An 18,633-nucleotide genomic window follows, 5' to 3' on the forward strand; every position below is an offset into this window, starting at 1 on the left:
TGAGGCAGGAGGATCATGAGTTCAAAGCCAGTCTCAGCAAAATTGAGGTGCTAAAGCAACTCAGTGAGACCCTGTCTCTAAGTAAAATGCAAAATAGGGCTAGGGATGTGGCTCAGTGGTCCAGTGCCCCTGAGTTCAATCCTCGGTACAAATAAAAAAAAAAAAAATCAATTGTCCATCAAGAGAATGAGAAGGCAAGCCACAGACTGGGAGAAAATATTTGCAAAAGTCACATCTGATAAAGGACTATTATCCAAAATATACAAAGAATATACAAAGAATTCTTCAAACTTGACAGTAAGAAAATGAACAACCTATCAAGCCAGGCATGGTGGCATACTTCTGTAATCTCAGCAATTTGGAAAGCTGAAACAGGAGGATCAGAAGTTTGAGCCCAGCTTGGGTAACTTGGAGAGTACTTGTTTCAAAAAACAAACGAACAAAAAATGCTGGGGATGTAGCACAGTGCTTGAATACCCCTGGGTTTAATCCCCAGCAGCACATAGAAAGAGAGAGAGAGAGGAGAGAAAGAGAAAGGGAGGGAAGGAAGGAAGGTAGGAAGGAAGGAAGGGGGGAAAGGAGAGAAGAAAAATAAATGAACAACCATTATAAATTGAGCAAAAACAAAAGATCTGAATAGACGTCTCACCAAAGAACACACACAGTAGCAAATAAACATATGAAAAGATGCTCAACACTACATTTCATTAGGAAAATGCAAAATAAAACAATAATGAGATGCTATCATATACCATATGCCTACAAGAATGACCAAAATCCAGAACACTGATAATACCAAATGCTGGTGTGGACATGGAGCAACCGGAATTCATTGGTGGTGGCAATGCAAGGTGGTACAGACACTGTGGAAGACATTTTGGTAGTTTCTCAGAAATTAAGCATACTTGGGCTGGGGATGTGGCTCAAGTGGTAGCGCGCTCGCCTAGCATGGATGAGGCACTGGGTTCGATTCTTAGCACCACATAAAAATAAAATAAAGATGTCGTGTCCACCTAAAAAACTAAAAAATAAATATATAAAAAAAAGAAAATTAAGCATACTCTTTTTTTAAAAAAAGAGTATTTTATTTGTATTTCATTTGTATATATTTTTATGTGGTGCTGAGGATCAAACCCAGTGCCTCACACGTGCCAGGTGAGCACTCTACTACTGAGCCACAACCCCAGCACTAAACATGTTCTCAATATAAATCTAGCAATCATTCTTGTTATTCATCCAAATTAGTTGAAAACATGTCCACACAAAAGCCTGCACATGAATGTTTATAGCAGCATTATTCATAATTGTCAAAACCTGAAGACAATTGAATATGTCCTTCAGTAGGTGAATGGGTAAATAAATTATAGTACATCCAGATCATTAAATATTAGTCAATATTATATAGAAATGAACTATCAAGCTATAAAAAGGCATGAAAGACTTTTTTTTTTGTACCAGGGATTGAACTCAGGGGGCATTCAACCACTGAGTCACATCCCCAGCCCTGTTTTGTATTTTATTTAGAGACAGGGTCTCACTGAGTTGCTTAGCACCTTGATTTTGCTGAGGCGGGTTTTGAACTTGTGATCCTCCTGCCTCGGCCTCCCTTTCGAGCAGCTGTGATTACAGGTGTGCACCACCATGCTCAGCACCCAGTCCTTTTTATTTTTTATTTTGAAACAGGGTTGTTGTTGCTGGCCTTGAACTTATTTAGTTGTAGTTGGACACAATACCTTTATTTTATTTATTTATTTATTTATTTTTATGTGGTACTAAGGATTGAACCCAGAGCCTTGGCTCTACCACTGAGCCCCAGCCCCAGCCCCTGGCCTTGAACTTTGGATCCTCCCATCTCAGCCTCTCAGCCTCCCAATTTGGGGGATTACACATGTGTGCCACTGTGCCTTATGGCATGAAGGAATTTTTTTTTTTTAAAGAGACAGAGAGAATATTTTTTAATATTTATTTTTTTATAATATTTATATTTTAGTTTTTTCAGCAGACACAACATCTTTATTTGTATGTGGTGCTGAGGATCGAACCTGGGCGCATGCATGCCAGACGAGCGCGCTACCGCTTGAGCCACATCCCCAGCCTGGCATGGAGGAATTTTAAATGCCTGTTACTAAGTGGGGGAAAAAAAAGCCAATGTGAAGCCAGGCATGGTGGCACATGCCTATAATCCCAGCAGCTGGGGAGGCTGAGACAGGAGAATCGAGAGTTCAAAGCCAGCCTCAGAAAAAAGCAAGGTGCTAGGCAACTCAGTGTGACCCTGTCTCTAAATAAAATACAAAACAAAGCTGGGGATGTGGATCAGCAGTCAAGTGCCCTGAGTTCAATCCCTAATACCCGCCCCCCCCCCCCCCAAAAAAAAGACAATCTGAAAAAGTTACATGCTGTATAATTCCAACTATATGACACCCTGGGAAGGGCAAAACTGTGGACCTTTATTTGTTTATTTATTTATATGCAGTGCTGAGAACAGAACCCAGTGCCTCACATGTTAGGCAAACGCTCTACCACTGAGCCACAACCCTAGCCCCAAAACTATGGAGACAATAAAAATGATTAGGTGTTCCCAGGGATTGAGGGGAAGGAAGGATGAATAGGTAGATCACAGAGAACTTTTAGGGGAGTGAAACTATTCTGCATGATACCATAATTATATATGGATGTTGTTATACATTTGTCTAAATCCATAGAATGTGAAACACCAGGAATGAACCCTAATATGAGGTATGGACTTTGGACTTTTATTAATGTGTCAATGTAAGTTCACCAATTGTAACAAGCGTACCACTCTGGTGCTGGAAATCAATAGTGGAAAAAATTGTGTATCTGGGGACAGGGAGTATATGGGAACTCTCTGTACTTTCTACTCAGTATTACTATGAGACTAAAATGTCTCTGATAAATAAAACCTATTTTTTAAAAAATCAACTGTTGGGCTGGGGTTATGGCTCAGTGGTAGAGCACTTGCCTAGCACGTGTGAAGCCCTGGGTTCGATCCTCAGCACCATATAAAAATAAATAAATAAAATAAAGATATTGTGTCCAACTACAACTAAAAAGTAAATAAATATTTTTTAAAAAATCAACTGTTGGGACTGGGGATGTGGCTCAAGCGGTAGCACGCTCGCCTGGCATGCGTGCAGCCCGGGTTTGATCCTCAGCACCACATACAAAACAAAGATGTTGTGTCTGCCGAAAACTAAAAAATAAATATTAAAAAAAATTCTCTCTCTCTCTAAAAAAAAAAATCAACTGTTCATAAACCTAAGGATTTATTTCTAGATTCTCAATCATATTCCATTAATTTTTGTCTACCCATATATCAATATAGTCTTAATGACTATAACTTTGTAGACAATTTAGAAACTAAGAATTGTGAATCCTCCAATTTTGTTCTTTTTTTTTTAAGTTGGACACAATACCTTTTATTTTATTTATTTATTTTCTTGTGGTGCTGAGGATTGAACCCAGGGCCTCACACATGCTAGGCAAGCACCAGCCCCAATTTTGTTCTTTTTAAAAAATGTTTTGGCTATTTTGGGTCCATTGCATTTCAATATGAACTTTGGGATCAGCTTAATAATTTCTACAAAATAGGCAGTTGGGATTTTGATAGGAATTTCACTGAGCCATGGACTAATTTGGGAGAATACTGCCATTTTAACAATTCAAAGTCTGACACTTGTGCTGGGAATGTGGTTCAGTGGCACAACACTTGCCTAATGAAAAAACAAAATGAAAAAAAAGGAAAAAAAGGTCGTCAAAGAAGAGTCTTCCATTCTATGAACATGGAACATCCATTTTTTTAGGCTGTCTTTAATTTAACAATATTTAACAATTTCCAATGTACATATTTTACATTTAGTTAAATTTATTAGTTTTTTTTCCCCCACTGATGCTTGAGATTAAACCCAGGGGCACTTTGCCACTAAACTATATCCCTATTTATATTTTGAGACAGTTTATTGCTAAATTTGCAGAAGCTGGCCTTGAACTTGCAATCCTGCTGCCTCAGCTTCTCAAGTAGCTGGGATTAGAGGTGTGCACCACTGTGCCCAGCATATCTTAGTATTTTTGTAAATAAATTTATTCTAGGTATCTTATTCTTTTTAGTGTAATATGAACAAATTTGTTTTCTTAATTTCATTTTGGAATAGTTCATTGCTAGTGTATATAAATCTAATTGAGCCGAGCGTTGTGGCACATGCCTATAATCCCAGAGGCTTCGGAGGCTCAGGCATGAGGATCGCGAGTTCAAAGCCAGACTTAGCAGGTTAGCAAGGCCCTAAGTAAAATATTAAAAAAAAGCTGAGGGCCAGGCGCACGCTTGTAATCCTAGAGGCTTGGGAGGCTGAGATAGGAGGATCAAAGCCAGCTTCAGCAAAACTGAGGTGCTATGCAATTCAGTGAGACCCTGTCTCTAAATAAAATACAAAATAGGGCTGGGGATGTGGCTCAGTGGTTAAACTGCTCAAAAACTGCATTCCAGCTTTAACATGGTTGTTAGTAAACCTTGGGGGAACTTCCATTATAAAGTTTTCAAGTCTCTTGTTCTGAAATACACTTTTCTAGACTTAAGTGGAGGCATTTCAGGACAAGGGACATCTGCTCAGTTAAGTTTAAGCATTATGGCAGTGGGTTAAAGGAGATATCAGACAGGAAGTGGGAGCCTATCTGAACAGTTCCTCAGGACAATAGAATCAGCAAATATTTGAATAGACCAAGGGGGTTTGCTAAAGCAGAGTGTTCCAAGGGGTGTCACCTTGTCTGGGAGTCCACTATCCTGTCACTAGTCTACCAGGCTATACAGGCAGCAGGCTAAGATCCAACCTGAAAACACATATAAAGTTTTTGTGGGGAGCAGATGCCTGTTTTGGTTCTGTTTGGTTTGGCTGGGTTGTTATCATTTTGCTGGGAACAAGTAAATACCTTATTACACTAACTTTTTCTCTTTCTTTTTATTTTCCTTCCTTTTTTTGTACTGAAGATTGAACCCAGGAATACTCTACCACTATGCTACATCCCCACCTTTTTTTTTTTTCCAAAGATAGGGTTTCCCTAAGTTGTTGAGTCTGGCTTTGAACTTGCTATCCTCCTTCCTCAGCCTCCCTAGTCACTGATTACAGGTGTGCACCACCACGCCAGGAACCCCAGCTGCCCTTTTAATATTTTGTGACAGGGTCTTCTAACTTGCCCAGGCTGGCCTTAAATTTTCGATCCTCATACTTCAGCCTTCCAAGAGGCTGGGATTAACTTTTTTCATTTTCAAAGAAATGAGTGAAAACAGAAAAAGACCTCTTGGCTCCAAGAATAAATTAACCTGAGGGGAGTCTGATGGTAACACACATGGATTTCCTCATGGTGTGGAGAATGGTATGAAGTACTCTTGAGTGGGGAGTTGCCATTATGGTCCCCCATGGTTCTTCAAAAACTGCCAGGTGCTCCTAGATGAGGAGAGGCTGCTATTGGCATCTGAGGGGCTCTAGGGGTACCCCCAATGGAGGACTGCCTGTTGCCTCTGGAGAATGCTTGCCTACTTATAGGACATTATCTGTAGCTGGAGGCTCAGAGCACCCAGTGTGAATTTTGCTAATTTATAGAACACTCCCAAAAGGCTGCACTCTCCTGTCAAAGCATGGGGGGTGACTTCCTGCCATCCCATTGTAGTTGAGAGGTCAGGGCCCCTCAGCCAGACCCATAACCACATCTCACAGTGCCCAAAGATGCAGACCAAACATCATCTTGTGTTGGGGGGCTTGGATGATGCCCAGCTGGATGGAGTAAATGTTTTGGGATGAATGATCAAGGATGGTATCAGGTACAGTGGAAGCAGGGTAGAATTCTTACCCAGGGACGTCACTTGGCCCTCAGTGAAGGCGGCTAGTCACTTACCTGGTGACTTGGAATTCCTCCTCTGTGTGTCAGTGATAGAGATACTCTAGAACCCAGTGAGCTCTGGTCTTGATCATGTGAGGTGTAGGTAGGGTGGGCTATTTGGGTGTGTAATAGCAGGTAAAGCCCGGTGCTGGGTCCTCCAGGGAGTGCGAGTGGCAGAGCTGCTGGTAGAATCCAGCGCCTGGGGGCGGGGGAGAGCCCTGCGCGCAGGCGGAGTTAGCAAGAGGGGCGGGCACAGAGCTCAGAGCGGTGGCTGTGGTGGCGACAGCAGGTGGGTTGCATCGGGTCTTGCGCGGATGGGCTCGGGCGGAGAGCAGCTGAAAGCTCTGATTTCTGGGCACAGGGTCTCGCGCAGCTGGCTGGGGCGGTGGCGGCAGCCGCGAGTGTCAGAGCGCCAGCAGGCGCACCGGGTCTTAGCTCCGGATCCGGAGCTCAGGGCCCAGGGAGCCCCAGCTTCACAGCCGCTGATATTCTGGCCTGCCCAGTGGGGGGTGATTGCCATTCTTTGAGGCCAGGTGGTCACTTGAGCCCCGTCCCCGGTTGCACAGCTGCTCCTGTTCCGGGTCTCGACTTCCTGGCCCAGCTCCCAGGAAGCCTCCCATTTCACCTTGCTCTTGGATCTCAGACCACAGAGCTCTTCCCAGACTCTGGCTTTCCCTACCCTCAGGACTACCTAGCTGGTACCCATGTGGGGCTTTGCCTTATCCCCTCCACTGCCCTAAAGGCAGACAGGACCTCCAGGCTTCCTTGTAACCTCCTGTCCTCTGGCCTGACTCCTGTTCCATCCCAACCCTCCAGCAAGCCCATGATGCAGGTGTCCTAGGTCTCCAGAGCTAAGATAAGAAGAGCACTGGGGAGAGGCAGTACAGAAGGAACTGAAAGTTGGCTAGTACCTGGCTGAACAACTTGTCATTTCCCTCTGTCTGACCCTACTAGATTCCAGTGGCTAGTTTGGTGCACCTCTTAACTACCCATTATGGCCTGGGGACTGCACAGTGCTGCTAGCTTGGCACACTTCTGCCAGAAGCTGAATCGACTGAAGCCTCTGGAGGATTCCAGCATGGAGACGTCTCTGCAGCGCTGCCTGTCCACCTTGGACCTGACCCTGCTGGGTGTGGGTGGCATGGTAGGCTCAGGCCTCTATGTGCTCACGGGTACCGTGGCCAAGAATATGGCTGGTCCTGCTGTACTCTTGTCCTTTGGTGTGGCTGCTGTGGCCTCCCTGCTGGCAGCCCTATGCTATGCAGAATTTGGAGCACGTGTACCCCGCACAGGCTCTGCATACCTATTCACCTATGTGTCCATGGGCGAGGTGTGGGCCTTCCTCATAGGCTGGAATGTGCTCCTAGAATACCTTATTGGGGGTGCTGCTGTGGCCCGTGCCTGGAGTGGCTATCTGGATGCCATCTTTAGCCATGGCATTCGCAACTTCACTGAGTCTCAAGTGGGTGTCTGGCAGGTGCCCTTCCTGGCCCGCTACCCAGATTTCCTGGCTGCTGGCATCCTACTTCTAGCTTCTGCTTTTGTCTCCTGTGGAGTCCGTGTCTCCTCCTGGCTCAATCATACCTTCTCAGCCATCAGCCTGATGGTAATTATCTTCATCATCATCCTGGGCTTCATCCTTGCACACCCCCACAACTGGAGTGCTGAGGAGGGTGGCTTTGCACCCTTTGGCTTCTCTGGTATCATGGCAGGAACTGCTACCTGCTTCTATGCTTTTGTGGGCTTTGATGTCATTGCTGCCTCCAGTGAGGAAGCCCAGAACCCACGGCGGGCTGTGCCCATGGCCATTGCCATCTCCCTTGGCCTGGCAGCTGGTGCCTATATCCTCGTCTCCACCGTACTAACCCTCATGGTGCCCTGGCACAGTCTAGACCCTGACTCAGCACTTGCTGATGCCTTCTACCGGCGGGGCTACAGCTGGGCTGGCTTCATCGTGGCAGCTGGCTCCATCTGCGGTAAGGGGTCCTTCTGGGCAAGGTGGGAGAGAACAGGGCAGTGGGGTCCTGTCCTGAGCCTCTTAGAAAATCTCCACCTTGGGGCTGGGGTTGTGACTCAGTGGTAGAGTGCTCGCCTAGCATGCACGAAGCACTGGGTTCGATTCTCAGCACCACATAAATGTAAAATGAAGATATTGTGTCCACCTAAAACTTAAGAACAAATATTTTTAAAAAAGAAAATAAAATCTCCACCCATGCCTCAGTCTTACCAGTTGCATAATGGGCCTGGGAAAGTGCTAATTATTGGAGACTTTCACCTAGGCTTGTTGGAAGGACTCCTCCTATGGGGCTCCTCCCCCCAAATTGTACATAGAATGTCAATTCTGGGCATGTACTTACAAGCCTTCTCCTGGGCAACGGGGCTCAGTTTTTATCAGGTTCTCCAGTGGGCCTATGACTTAAATTGGAGTGCCCCATTCCTGGAGCTGGGGAATGATAATCTTGTACTTCATACACATTCATACTAAAAGCCCAGACAATCTCATCCCTGTGTCTCCAAGGAACCACCTAGGCCCCAGACCCCAACAGTGACCCCTGATAGGTTTAACTATCATGATGACCATTGCCCTACCCTCTGCTACAGCCATGAACACCGTTCTACTCAGCAACCTCTTCTCCCTGCCGCGTATCGTCTATGCCATGGCTGCAGATGGGCTCTTCTTCCAGGTGTTTGCCCGAGTGCACCCCCGGACACAGGTGCCCGTGGTGGGCATCTTGGTGTTTGGTGTCCTTATGGCTCTCCTGGCACTGCTGCTGGACCTTGAGGCGCTGGTCCAGTTCCTGTCCATTGGCACTCTATTGGCCTACACCTTTGTGGCCACCAGCATCATTATTCTACGTTTTCAGAAGGTTTCTCCACACAGCTCCCCAGGCCCAGCCAGCCCTGGCCCTGCAGCCAAGAAGTATGATTCTTTCTCAGACCACATACAGCTAGTAGGTGCTGTGCAAACCTCAATTTCTGAGCCTGGGCAGCTTCGACCAGCCCTGAGGCCCTACCTGGGATTCCTTGATGGATGTAACCCTGGAGCTGCTGTGACTTGGGCACTTAGCATCCTGGTGATCTCAGCCATCACCCTGGGCTGTGTGCTAGTCTTCGGAGACTCGGCCTTGCACCTCCCACGGTGGGGCTACATCTTGCTGCTCCTGATTAGCAGTGTTGTGTTTCTGCTTTGCCTTCTGGTCCTGGGGGCTCACCAGCAACAGCAACAGCAAGACACTTTTCAGGTACCTTCCCCATTCCGGACCTGCTCAGTCTTACCCCAGCCAGCTCCCTTTGCCCCTTCTTTTTCTGCCATTCCATAATGAACAAGGGCTCATGAGGTTGGGGGAGGCCAATCCATCCATCCTCACTTTATTCATCTTTCCTCATGGTGAGGGAGTACTTTCTCTCCAAAATTTCCAGAGACAGATGGAGGCTCTATGAAATTTCTGTGAAGTCAGGCTCGGGGCTGGCAGGTCTTTCCTAATGTCCATCTCAGCCTTGTCCTTATGCCCTCAGATCCCCTTGGTGCCTTTGACTCCAGCCCTGAGCATTCTCCTCAATATCTGCCTCATGTTGAAGCTGAGCTACCTGACCTGGCTGCGCTTCTCCATCTGGCTGCTGATTGGTGAGTGGGGGCAAGGCTAGGACACCTAGTGTGCTACAGTGGGAGGACAAAGAAGGCAGGTAGGGCGGGGTCCTATCCCTCAGGCTCTTTTCAACCTTGCAGGACTCGCTGTGTATTTCGGCTATGGCATTTGGCACAGCAAAGCGAACCAGCAGGAGCCACCAGAGCTGACCACCACACGATATGTGGTATTCTCCAGCAGCAGCCTAGAAGAGACAGTGCAGGCTGTGCAGCCCACTAGCCAGCCACCAGCTGAGGAGCCTGGTTGCATGGAGTAGCCGACCAGTCTGTGAGGCTAACTCATGATTGTTTTGCTCTCTCCATCTCCTCAAGAGGCCAGAGGAGCTGGGAGCTGCTTCTGTTCAGGACACCTTGGGTTTGTAGGCTCTGGTGGTTCTCAGGACTTTAGGACCCTAATCCAGATACTAAATTTCTCTGGTCTTCAGATAATGGGTCTTGGCCAGTGTTGGTGCAGTGAGCTCCTTGCTCAGCACCTTCCTGTTTCTGATCAATTCCAGCTATTTGGGTGGGTAGGTAGGGTGGGCAGGGAAGAGGTCGCAGCCCCAGGAATTCATAATAATAACTGTTCAGCCAGCCATATGGTTAGCCACTATGTCCACTGTGGAATTCTCTGTGATACTGAGTCCTCACCTACCTTTGGGAATCGGGCAATTGTTCCAAATCCATAATAAAGACTGAAACTTCTACAAAGGTTACCTTGGGACCACCTTGAATCAGGGACACAGCCAGGCCTGGGTTCAGGGATTCTCCCTCAGGCCAGTACTCCCTACCTGACTTAGAGGGAAGCAACATACACCAGACATATAGGGGTCAAACGGGCAAGAATATTCCCCACTTATCCTCTGGCAGATAGATCAAGGAGCAGAGCCTGGGCCTCAAAGAGGTTGCCTAGAAAAGGCAGTGGGGTTCCAGAGTTCTCTGGGTTTTTCAGGGCTCCCAGAGAGCACAGCATATTCCTGAGGCCTACCTAGGAACATCAAAACACTCCCGCACACAGGCATATACCCTCTTGGCACAAACATACCCTAAGACATATGGCTCACATGGATATCCTGCATGCCCATGTGCAGACTGAAATGACAGCTGTTTCTAGGCTTAGGCCCAGCCCACAGCTCACTTTTGTCTCTATCTGCCCACTCTGCCAGGGCTTTGAAATGAAGGCTGGAGATGTTGCACTTATGACTAGTTCACACGGATGTTCATGGGTATACGAGAACCTGGGCCTGCCTTCACTACCTTCCAGCCCACTTGGTAGAAATGGGAGCCCTAGCCTGGGGAGGAGGGAGTTCCCAGAAAGGCCCTAGGCCCACACTATACCCTCCCACTGGTGTTCCTTGTCTGTACTATGCCCACTGTAGTTGCATCCCCCTTCCTATTTCTTCTTGTAAGGACCACACAGGAAGCTGCTGGTTTTGGCAAGCTTTACTCCAACAGTCATATCATCTTTCTCTGGACCTTGAGAACAATCAGGTACATGTGATCCACCTCAGATAATCAGGCTTCATGAGCCATGCCTTCCCAGTCTACCCCTTTGGAGCCCACCTGCCCATGAACACCGCTGCCCTGGACATTGAAAAGCAGCAGGGACCCCCAAGAACTGAGGCCAGATGACTCCAGGTGCTAGTCCAACTTCAGCCTTAGCCTTGGCCCTCAGTGATAAAGGCATCCATGATAAAGCAACCTTTTACCTCCCTTAGGTGAGTACTTCCAAATCCCTACCCTCCCCAGGGACCTACATTCCTGCATCCCTATCCCTCCCATCCTGACCTTGGGTCCTGGGACTTGGGGAAAATCTCCATCAGGCAGGACTTAGGCCCCACAGGAAGATTCCACAGCCAGAACCTGGCCAGCCTTCAGCAGACCTCAGTGTCCTTTATTAGGGACATTCCTTACAGCCACTGTGCTCTGCCTGGGTCAGGATTAGGGCCTCCTGCATGCATATGCCTCAGGCTAAGGTGGGCAGGTACCCAGACAGGTTATTGAGTATGACATGGATGGCAGTAAATTCTAGATATACAGCCTCTCCGCCTCCAGGGCTCCTAGGAAACCTGGTAATCAGATTCTGGGGTGGGGAGTTAGCCTGGGTGATCTCCAAAGGGATATACAGAAGAACAAAGGACCCAGTGACCACCAATTCAGTCCCATTGTCCTCTTTTCCCTCTTTAAGCCCTCCAAAGCCCAAAGGCTGTCACAGGGAAGTGGCAGGTGGGCGTAAGCTAAGCATATGTGGGCCCTCTTTCGATGATGTAATGAAGATGTTCAAAACTCACCCCACCTCCATGGATTGTGTTCTACCACATGTCTCTAAACAAAACTGGCTTCCATAGCTCCCCAGGCAGCACCCTGCTATGGCTGCACTCAGGAGGTAAAGTCTGCCTGGGAGTTCAAGAGTGGCATTTTCCCTCCACTCCCTACCCCAGTTCTGTTAAGTTTCTCATCCTTAAGGTCCCCAAGTCAGGACCTCATCCTTCCCAAACAACAGGGAGTGCTACAGGCCTCAGGAATAATCAGGTAAGTGGGTACCAGAGCCCAGACAGGACCACCCTAGCAACCAAGTCTGGCTCCCAGTAGCAGCTACCATGGGGGCAGGTGTTGGCCCTATCTAAGGCACCTGAGCAATGGGGCTTGCAGGTGTGAAAGCTGGCTTGGTCCATTCAGGATTGGCAGCCTCCTTTGGTGCTTTTGCCTAAAGACAAGACAGTAGGTCAGGGATCTGGCCAACATCCCCTAGAATGTGGCAGAACCCAGTGTTCAGGCAGAGTGGCCTCAACTCTGGAGCTCCAACTCTGAGCCCTCACTCACCTCCTCATACTTTGTACTCCAGTAGAAATGGGCTTCTCTATCCACATACAGCAGCAACAGGTCACAGAGGAAGGTGATCTGGGAGAGACAGGGCCCACCATGTTCTGCCCTCCTGCTACCACCCAAGCCTCATCCCGAGACACAGCATGCAGGCTCAGAGGGTTCTAGCAGACCCAGGCAGGTGCTCAATGCAGCCAGAGGGAGCCCGTGCGTGGTAGTTGGACTTACCACACCTAGCCAAGCAGCTCCAGTGCCCACCGTGATGGCTGTGGGGATAAGCCCGAACTTCCCTGCCTGAGAAAGACCTGGGCTGAGCGTCTCAGGCTATGACTTTTACCACAAGCCTCCTTCAGGCCCATCTGTCTGCCTTCCCCAAGCCCTGGCTCCATCCCTACCTGCCCAGTGACGAGAATGTCAAAGCGGATCCCGTAGAGCTTGAGCAAGCTTCGAGCTTCCACACCTGGGGCTTCCCACCAGTGACTGGCTGTCCTGGGAGCAGAAAAGAGGGCTCTGGTGGTCTGCACTGCCCATTCACAGTTTGGTCTGGTTTTCTTGGGCCTCCAATTTTACTTATGTATTTGCCCCATAAACTCCAAGACCAACCCTGAGTCCTAGTCTTGGACCTACATAGTTGCTAAGAACATAGGGAGAAACAAACCAGGACTGGACCCAAGAAAGCTCCCTGCCCTCTGGAAAAAGAGAAGCCAGATGAAGGTACAGTGAACTATGATATGGGATCTAATTCCCAGGCCTAATGGCTATGTGCACACATAGGAGTTTCTATGTGCAAATCAAGGTGACACTAGATGACAAAGGACTAGTAGGAGGGGGAGATCTGTGTAGGAAGACAAAGACATGACAATAAGTTCATGTTGAGTGAATCCTCAATTGTAAAATATAAAGTCTTTTTTTTTTTGGTAGTAGATATTTTAACCCAGGGGTGTTTTACCACTAAGCTATATCCCCAAACTTTTTTTGGTTTTTGTTTTTTATTTTGAGAGAGAGGGTCTCATTAAGTTGTTTAGGGCCTTGCTAAATTGTTGAGGCTGGCCTTGAACTTGGGATCCTCCTGTCTTAATCTCCCAAGCCACTGAGATCACATGTGTGTACCACCACAACTAGCTCGAAAAATATAAAGATTTAGCACATTATTAGCACCTCTGGGAAAATAGAAATATTAGATTTAATCTGTTAGTGTTCAATTTCTTGGGTGTGACAATAGAATGGTCACATGGAAAAGATCCTCATGCTCAGGATCGTGTTAATAAGGGTGAATGTCTACCTGCCATTTTCAAATAGTTTTGTGTGTATGTGTGTGTTTGGTGATGGTTCAAGAGTTCTACCACTGAGCCACCCAAAATAGTTCTGTCTGAAATCTATCTAAATATATCCAGATTACTCTAAATAAAAGTAGAGAAAGCAAACATAGCCAAATGCCAAAAAGAAAACAAAAACTGGTAAGCCCAGGTGAAGGGTATATGGGTGTTCACAGTACTTTTCTTCTTTGAACTTTTCTATAAATTTTTTGAGAAGTTTTAGGTAAAACCATAAGTGGAAACAAAACAAAAGCCTCCCATGCCTTGGAAGGAAGATGCTGGAGGCCAGGTGGGGTGGAGAAGGAACCATGCCCAGGTCTAGAAGTGAAGAGTCCACACTATGCAGAAGGGATGGGGACAGATGGGGTGGAGGACAGGGAAAGGCTGGATGCAACCTGTGCTGGAGGATGAGGAACTGAGAATACCTTCTTCAGCCCATGGGCCACCCCTCACAAATAGAGTGGGGTATCCAGAGGGCAGGACAAGCAGTGGTCTGTCCTCACACTGGCCTGTGAACAGCAAGTAGACACTGGGGGCTATGAGGCTCATACCTGAAGTTGTAACTCTTCTCCTGCAGCTGGAAGGAGTAATGGGGCCAGCAGTCAGAGCCCCCGGTGTCCAGGTCACAATCCCAGTGGATTCTGATGCCTACAGCACCACCCTGCACACAACACATCTCTGCTTACACAGCACTAGTGGGTGGACCTGAGGCCCTCTCCACTAGCCCTTAAGGAACCCTGCCTCCAAGAACCCACCAGCAATGCCAGGTCTTCAAAGTCCCCACCAGCTGCAGCTATAAGGTCTCCTATGCCAAACACGGGGCAGTAGGGGCTGGAGAGTGCATCATAGCGACAGTGCTTAAAATAGGCGGAGTCCCAGGTATCTAAGGCATTGGTCCTGCAAGGAGTGGAGATAGGGAATCAGATGATCCAGGGGGTCATGGAGGACCTGGGGTTAACCAGCACCAGCCCATACATACTTGGAAAAGTTGAATTTGCTGAAGGTGACAGTGTTTTTGATGAACAGCGTGAAGTTCTTGGCATGGATCAGCAGGGGCCTCCTATAAGTAAAGGGGACAATGTTAGAATTTTGCCTGTGCTGTTGCCTTGCCCTGGGAGTCAGTAGGAGACTTACTTGGGCACAGTGCCACTCTCCACTGGGCACCAGCTCTGGATTTCACAAGTCCTGTGGGTCCCGTTGAATACCACACATTGACCTGTTTTTATGCCTTGAAAACAAAAGATGTACTCTAGGTCCTCAAATCTCCACAGGGCATGAGGAGGATGTGGAACAGATTTGTTGATAGAACCACACCCAGAGTCCCCTCCCACCCCCTGCCCTGGTAGAGATTCTGAAAGACAGAGCTTATAGTTACCATGGCTGTGTGTCCCTGTCTCCCCTTTAGGACAGTCCTCATTGACCCAGCAGTTAGCCAGCGGGATAGAGGGGTGCTGAGGTAGACAAGAGACTCCAGTCACCAAAAGCCCAAGGGGGTGCCTTCCCTTAGCCCTATAGACTGCAAGGAGATGCTTCTCCCCATGTTAGCCTCCTGTGATACCCTGGCTTTGGAAGTACACGGCACACATGGCTGGTGACCCAGGACTGGTAGAGGAAGTAGGGACCCACTCTCCCAGGCAATCTTACCTCTGGGCATTTGCCCTGAACTTGAGCTGGCGTCACAAGGAAATTGGTGACCAAGAAGAACACGTTCTCTCCCTAGGAGGCAAATCTCAAGGTTGGTCCCTACTTGGTTCCCTCACCTGTGGAGGCCAGAAGCTGACAGCCTGGTTTTGTTTGTTTGGGTGGTGCTGGGAATGGAACCCAGGGTTTGCACATGAACACTCTATTGCTGAGCTACATCCTTAGGCCTAGGAGTCTAGTTTTTGAGGGAATAGTCTTGGCCCCATCTAGTAACCAACACTGTCCCTCAGGAAAATGTCTCCAGTGAGGCAGGTGCAAACAGGAAGTTGGCTGTATTTCTGACCATTTCTGAACCTAGGGATCCTCATGTCCATGTTTATCTTTTAGTTACCAGTTTATTTCTCACATTTATTCTCATTCACTCAACTTGAATTTTCCAAGAGTCTCCTGCTTCTAGGCACTAAAAACAAAGACTTGAAGAGAGGTGGACCCCTTATCACATGCACATCAGAGCTGGCAATGGCAAGGGGTTGGGAGAGCAGATGGTAAGCTTGACCTGGGGTCAGAGTGGCTAAGGACATGCAGAGGTGCTGCTCCTGAGAGCATGGTGCACTTAGGAAAGGAAGATAAGGGCTAGGCAGAGGGCATTGGGGCATGGCAACAGTTAGGATATGGAGGGTCTTGGTGGTCACCATCATGGGAGAGGACCCTTCCCTGGGCAGAGAGCAGTGGTTGAGGTTCTGATGATGTTAAGCGTAAAAGTTCATCCTGGCTATTGCTTATGTGTACCTGGTGGCAGGGAATAGGGGAGAGAATCAAAGGGCCCACTCAGAGACCAGGCATGGTAGAGGTTGCAGTGAAAAATAATGGGAGGGACAGGAAAGCATCTGGCTTTAGTACTGGTGGGTGTCACTGCTCTCGTTAGATGAATAGAAGTGAGAATGCCAGGAGAGGTAGATGATTTATCTTTGGACATGGTGGGTGAATCTGGAATCAGCTTCTATCCAGGCAGGTGGTCACTGGGGCTATAATTTGAGCATCAGTGGAAGAGAGGTGGACATTGGGGATATAGACCAGCTGGGTAGAGGGATTAGGGACAGAAAGCCCAAGAGGGTAGAGGAGGAACACATGACAATGATGCCTCAGGTGAGGAAGCTCAGCCTTTGGACCTTTATAAAGGAAGTTACTTTGGCTTGGCTTCCCTTCTTGTTCACCAGGAAACCTCCTACACAATTCCTGAAGGCCCCATCTAGGCAACACTCCTCTACATGCTCCTTCCCAAACCAGATGCACTCTGATATCACATGCCTCTCTTGTGCATGATTTGTATTAGAGCTGTCAGTAGGGGAAGGACTCATGCCACCTGAAGCAGCACTAGGGACCCACCTGTGGTGGTTTCACGAAGTCAGCCACATCCCACAACCGGTTCCCGAGCTCCTTGATCTGAGTCACAGAAACTCCTTTGAGTTTGGTGATGACAGAAATCTGGGGGTCCAGGTCCCGTTCTTGGTAGCCTTTTTTTGCAAGGAGGGCCCATCTGGGGAGGAGATGATGGACAGTATGGTATGACTCTAGCAAAAGTGAACAGTGGAGGAACTGGATCCTATAAGCTCAACTCCCTTCCCATACTCCATAGGCTCCTAGCCCAGCATCAAAGCCTTCTGACTCCTCTCCAGCATCAACTGTCACCACAGATACCCTGAACAGACCAAAGCCTTGGACAATCACTGGAGAGTCAGCATCTACCACAGTGATTATTTTTAATATTTATTTTTTTTAGAGTTGGACATAATACCTTTATTGTACTTATTTATTTTTATGTGGTGCTGAGGATGGAACCCAGGGCCTCACACTCGCTAGGCGATCGCTCTATTACCCCAGCCCCCACAGTGACTTTCATAGACAATATCCTTACTCCTACCCCAGCTAGACATAGCTCCCTCCTTAAAGACTCCTCTGACCTCCCAGCTAGAACTGGTGGTCTCTCTAGGGGGCCTCAGTGCTCCAGCTCTCATGAATCTAAAGGACTACTGCCTTCTGCCTCACCGGGGTTCCTCCCAGGCAGGAATGGGACTGATCTTCCTGTGTCCAGAGCCCAATATGAGACTAGGAATAAGGCCCTGGAAAGAAGGCAGGAGGGCAGGCAGGAACACAAACAGAGATTATTCTGAAAGCCTTGGAATGGACAAAGATCCCTCATTCTGTTTACTTCCAACCCTGTCCCAATCTGCTACCCCCCCACCACCAGCCTGGTCCCTAAAGAGTCAAATTCTCAACCCTCAGCCCAATAGGACCAGCCATGATCCCTTTAGCCAACCTGACTAAAAACTATTTTCTCTTACCCCACCACGTAGGCCACAATCCCGAGCTGCAGCAGCCTCTGTAAGGCGCCCACCCGCCAGTTCCTGGTCATCACATACTTCTCTGTCTTGTAATCCAGAAGCCCCCAGCCTGCTGAGGCCCCTGAGGAGCACATGCCCCCAGTTTCTGCTGGCTACTGGTGCAATGAGTCAGCACAGCAGCTGCAGCCACAGCTGATCGGTAGGCAAAGAGTGCATCCAAATGGGCCAGGCCAGCTGTTGTTAAAGGGACACCTCCATTTAGGGCAGGAACTAGCCTCCACCCCCCAGTTCTGGACTTGGTCCCAGGCCCAAGCTGTCCTGGGCCTCTCATACTCTCTAGAGTTCCTCTGCTGATCCCTAGGTACTCCAAAAGGAGCAGCTCTGCTCCTGCCCTCCTGCTATACTTCCTTATAGGGTGGGGAAGAACAGGTGGCATGGGGTCAGAAGGAGCTCAGAGGAGGAGCCAAGGCAAGCTTCATAAAGAAATCCCTCTGAAGGCTGGGATTATGGCTCAGTGGCCTAGCACATGTGAGGCCCTGGGTTCAATCCTCAGCACCACATGAAATAAATAAATAAAATAAAGGTATTGGGTCCAACTAACTACAACTAAAAAATAAATATTAAAAAAAAAAGGAAAAGAAATCCCTCCGAGGGCTGGGTATGTGGCTCAGTGGTAGAGTGCTTGCCTAGCACACATGAGGCACTGGGTTTGATACCCAGCATCACATAATAAATAAATAAATTAATTAAATAAAGCTATTGTGTCCATGTATAACAAAAAAAAATTTAAAAAGAAGAAATCCCTCTAAGCTGATATGTGCAGATTTTGAAACACTGCAAGAAAAGTTGGGTAAAGATGTAGGGTGGAGGGTCTGGGGTTGTGGCTAAGTGGGAGATCACTTGCCTAGCATGTGTGAGGCACTGGGTTCGATTCTCAGCGCCACATAGAAAGAAAGAAGGAAAAAAAGAAAGAAAGATCTATCATCAACTAATAATA

General features: G+C 47.9%; 2 protein-coding genes across 3 annotated transcripts; one reads left to right on the plus strand and one right to left on the minus strand.

The window, feature by feature from the left end:
• The first annotated feature begins 6,166 nt into the window (after positions 1-6,166).
• On the plus strand, positions 6,167-10,195 carry Slc7a4 (solute carrier family 7 member 4). The gene is made up of 5 exons (XM_027924344.2): positions 6,167-6,178; positions 6,844-7,865; positions 8,491-9,131; positions 9,406-9,514; positions 9,617-10,195. Exons 2-5 carry the CDS (start codon positions 6,884-6,886, stop codon positions 9,790-9,792), a joined length of 1,908 nt encoding a protein of 635 aa, XP_027780145.1. The 5' UTR covers positions 6,167-6,178; positions 6,844-6,883; the 3' UTR covers positions 9,793-10,195.
• Positions 10,196-11,387: 1,192 nt separating this feature from the next.
• On the minus strand, positions 11,388-17,829 carry P2rx6 (purinergic receptor P2X 6). 2 transcript variants are annotated; one of them, XM_071609179.1, is made up of 12 exons: positions 17,715-17,829; positions 16,681-16,831; positions 15,298-15,369; positions 15,029-15,104; positions 14,788-14,881; positions 14,633-14,713; positions 14,409-14,550; positions 14,205-14,314; positions 12,733-12,826; positions 12,566-12,631; positions 12,338-12,415; positions 11,388-12,221 (listed from the first exon to the last, which is right to left on the minus strand). In XM_071609179.1, exons 1-12 carry the CDS (start codon positions 17,768-17,770, stop codon positions 12,138-12,140), a joined length of 1,104 nt encoding a protein of 367 aa, XP_071465280.1. In that variant the 5' UTR covers positions 17,771-17,829; the 3' UTR covers positions 11,388-12,137. The 2 variants fall into 2 exon arrangements, with proteins under 2 accessions (XP_071465280.1, XP_027780112.1); XM_027924311.2 differs by having other exon boundaries at positions 17,637-17,829.
• Between the last annotated feature and the right edge of the window lie 804 nt (positions 17,830-18,633).

Source organism: Marmota flaviventris, chromosome 1 (genome assembly GCF_047511675.1).
Source record: "Marmota flaviventris isolate mMarFla1 chromosome 1, mMarFla1.hap1, whole genome shotgun sequence".
Lineage (NCBI taxonomy): Eukaryota > Metazoa > Chordata > Mammalia > Rodentia > Sciuridae > Marmota > Marmota flaviventris.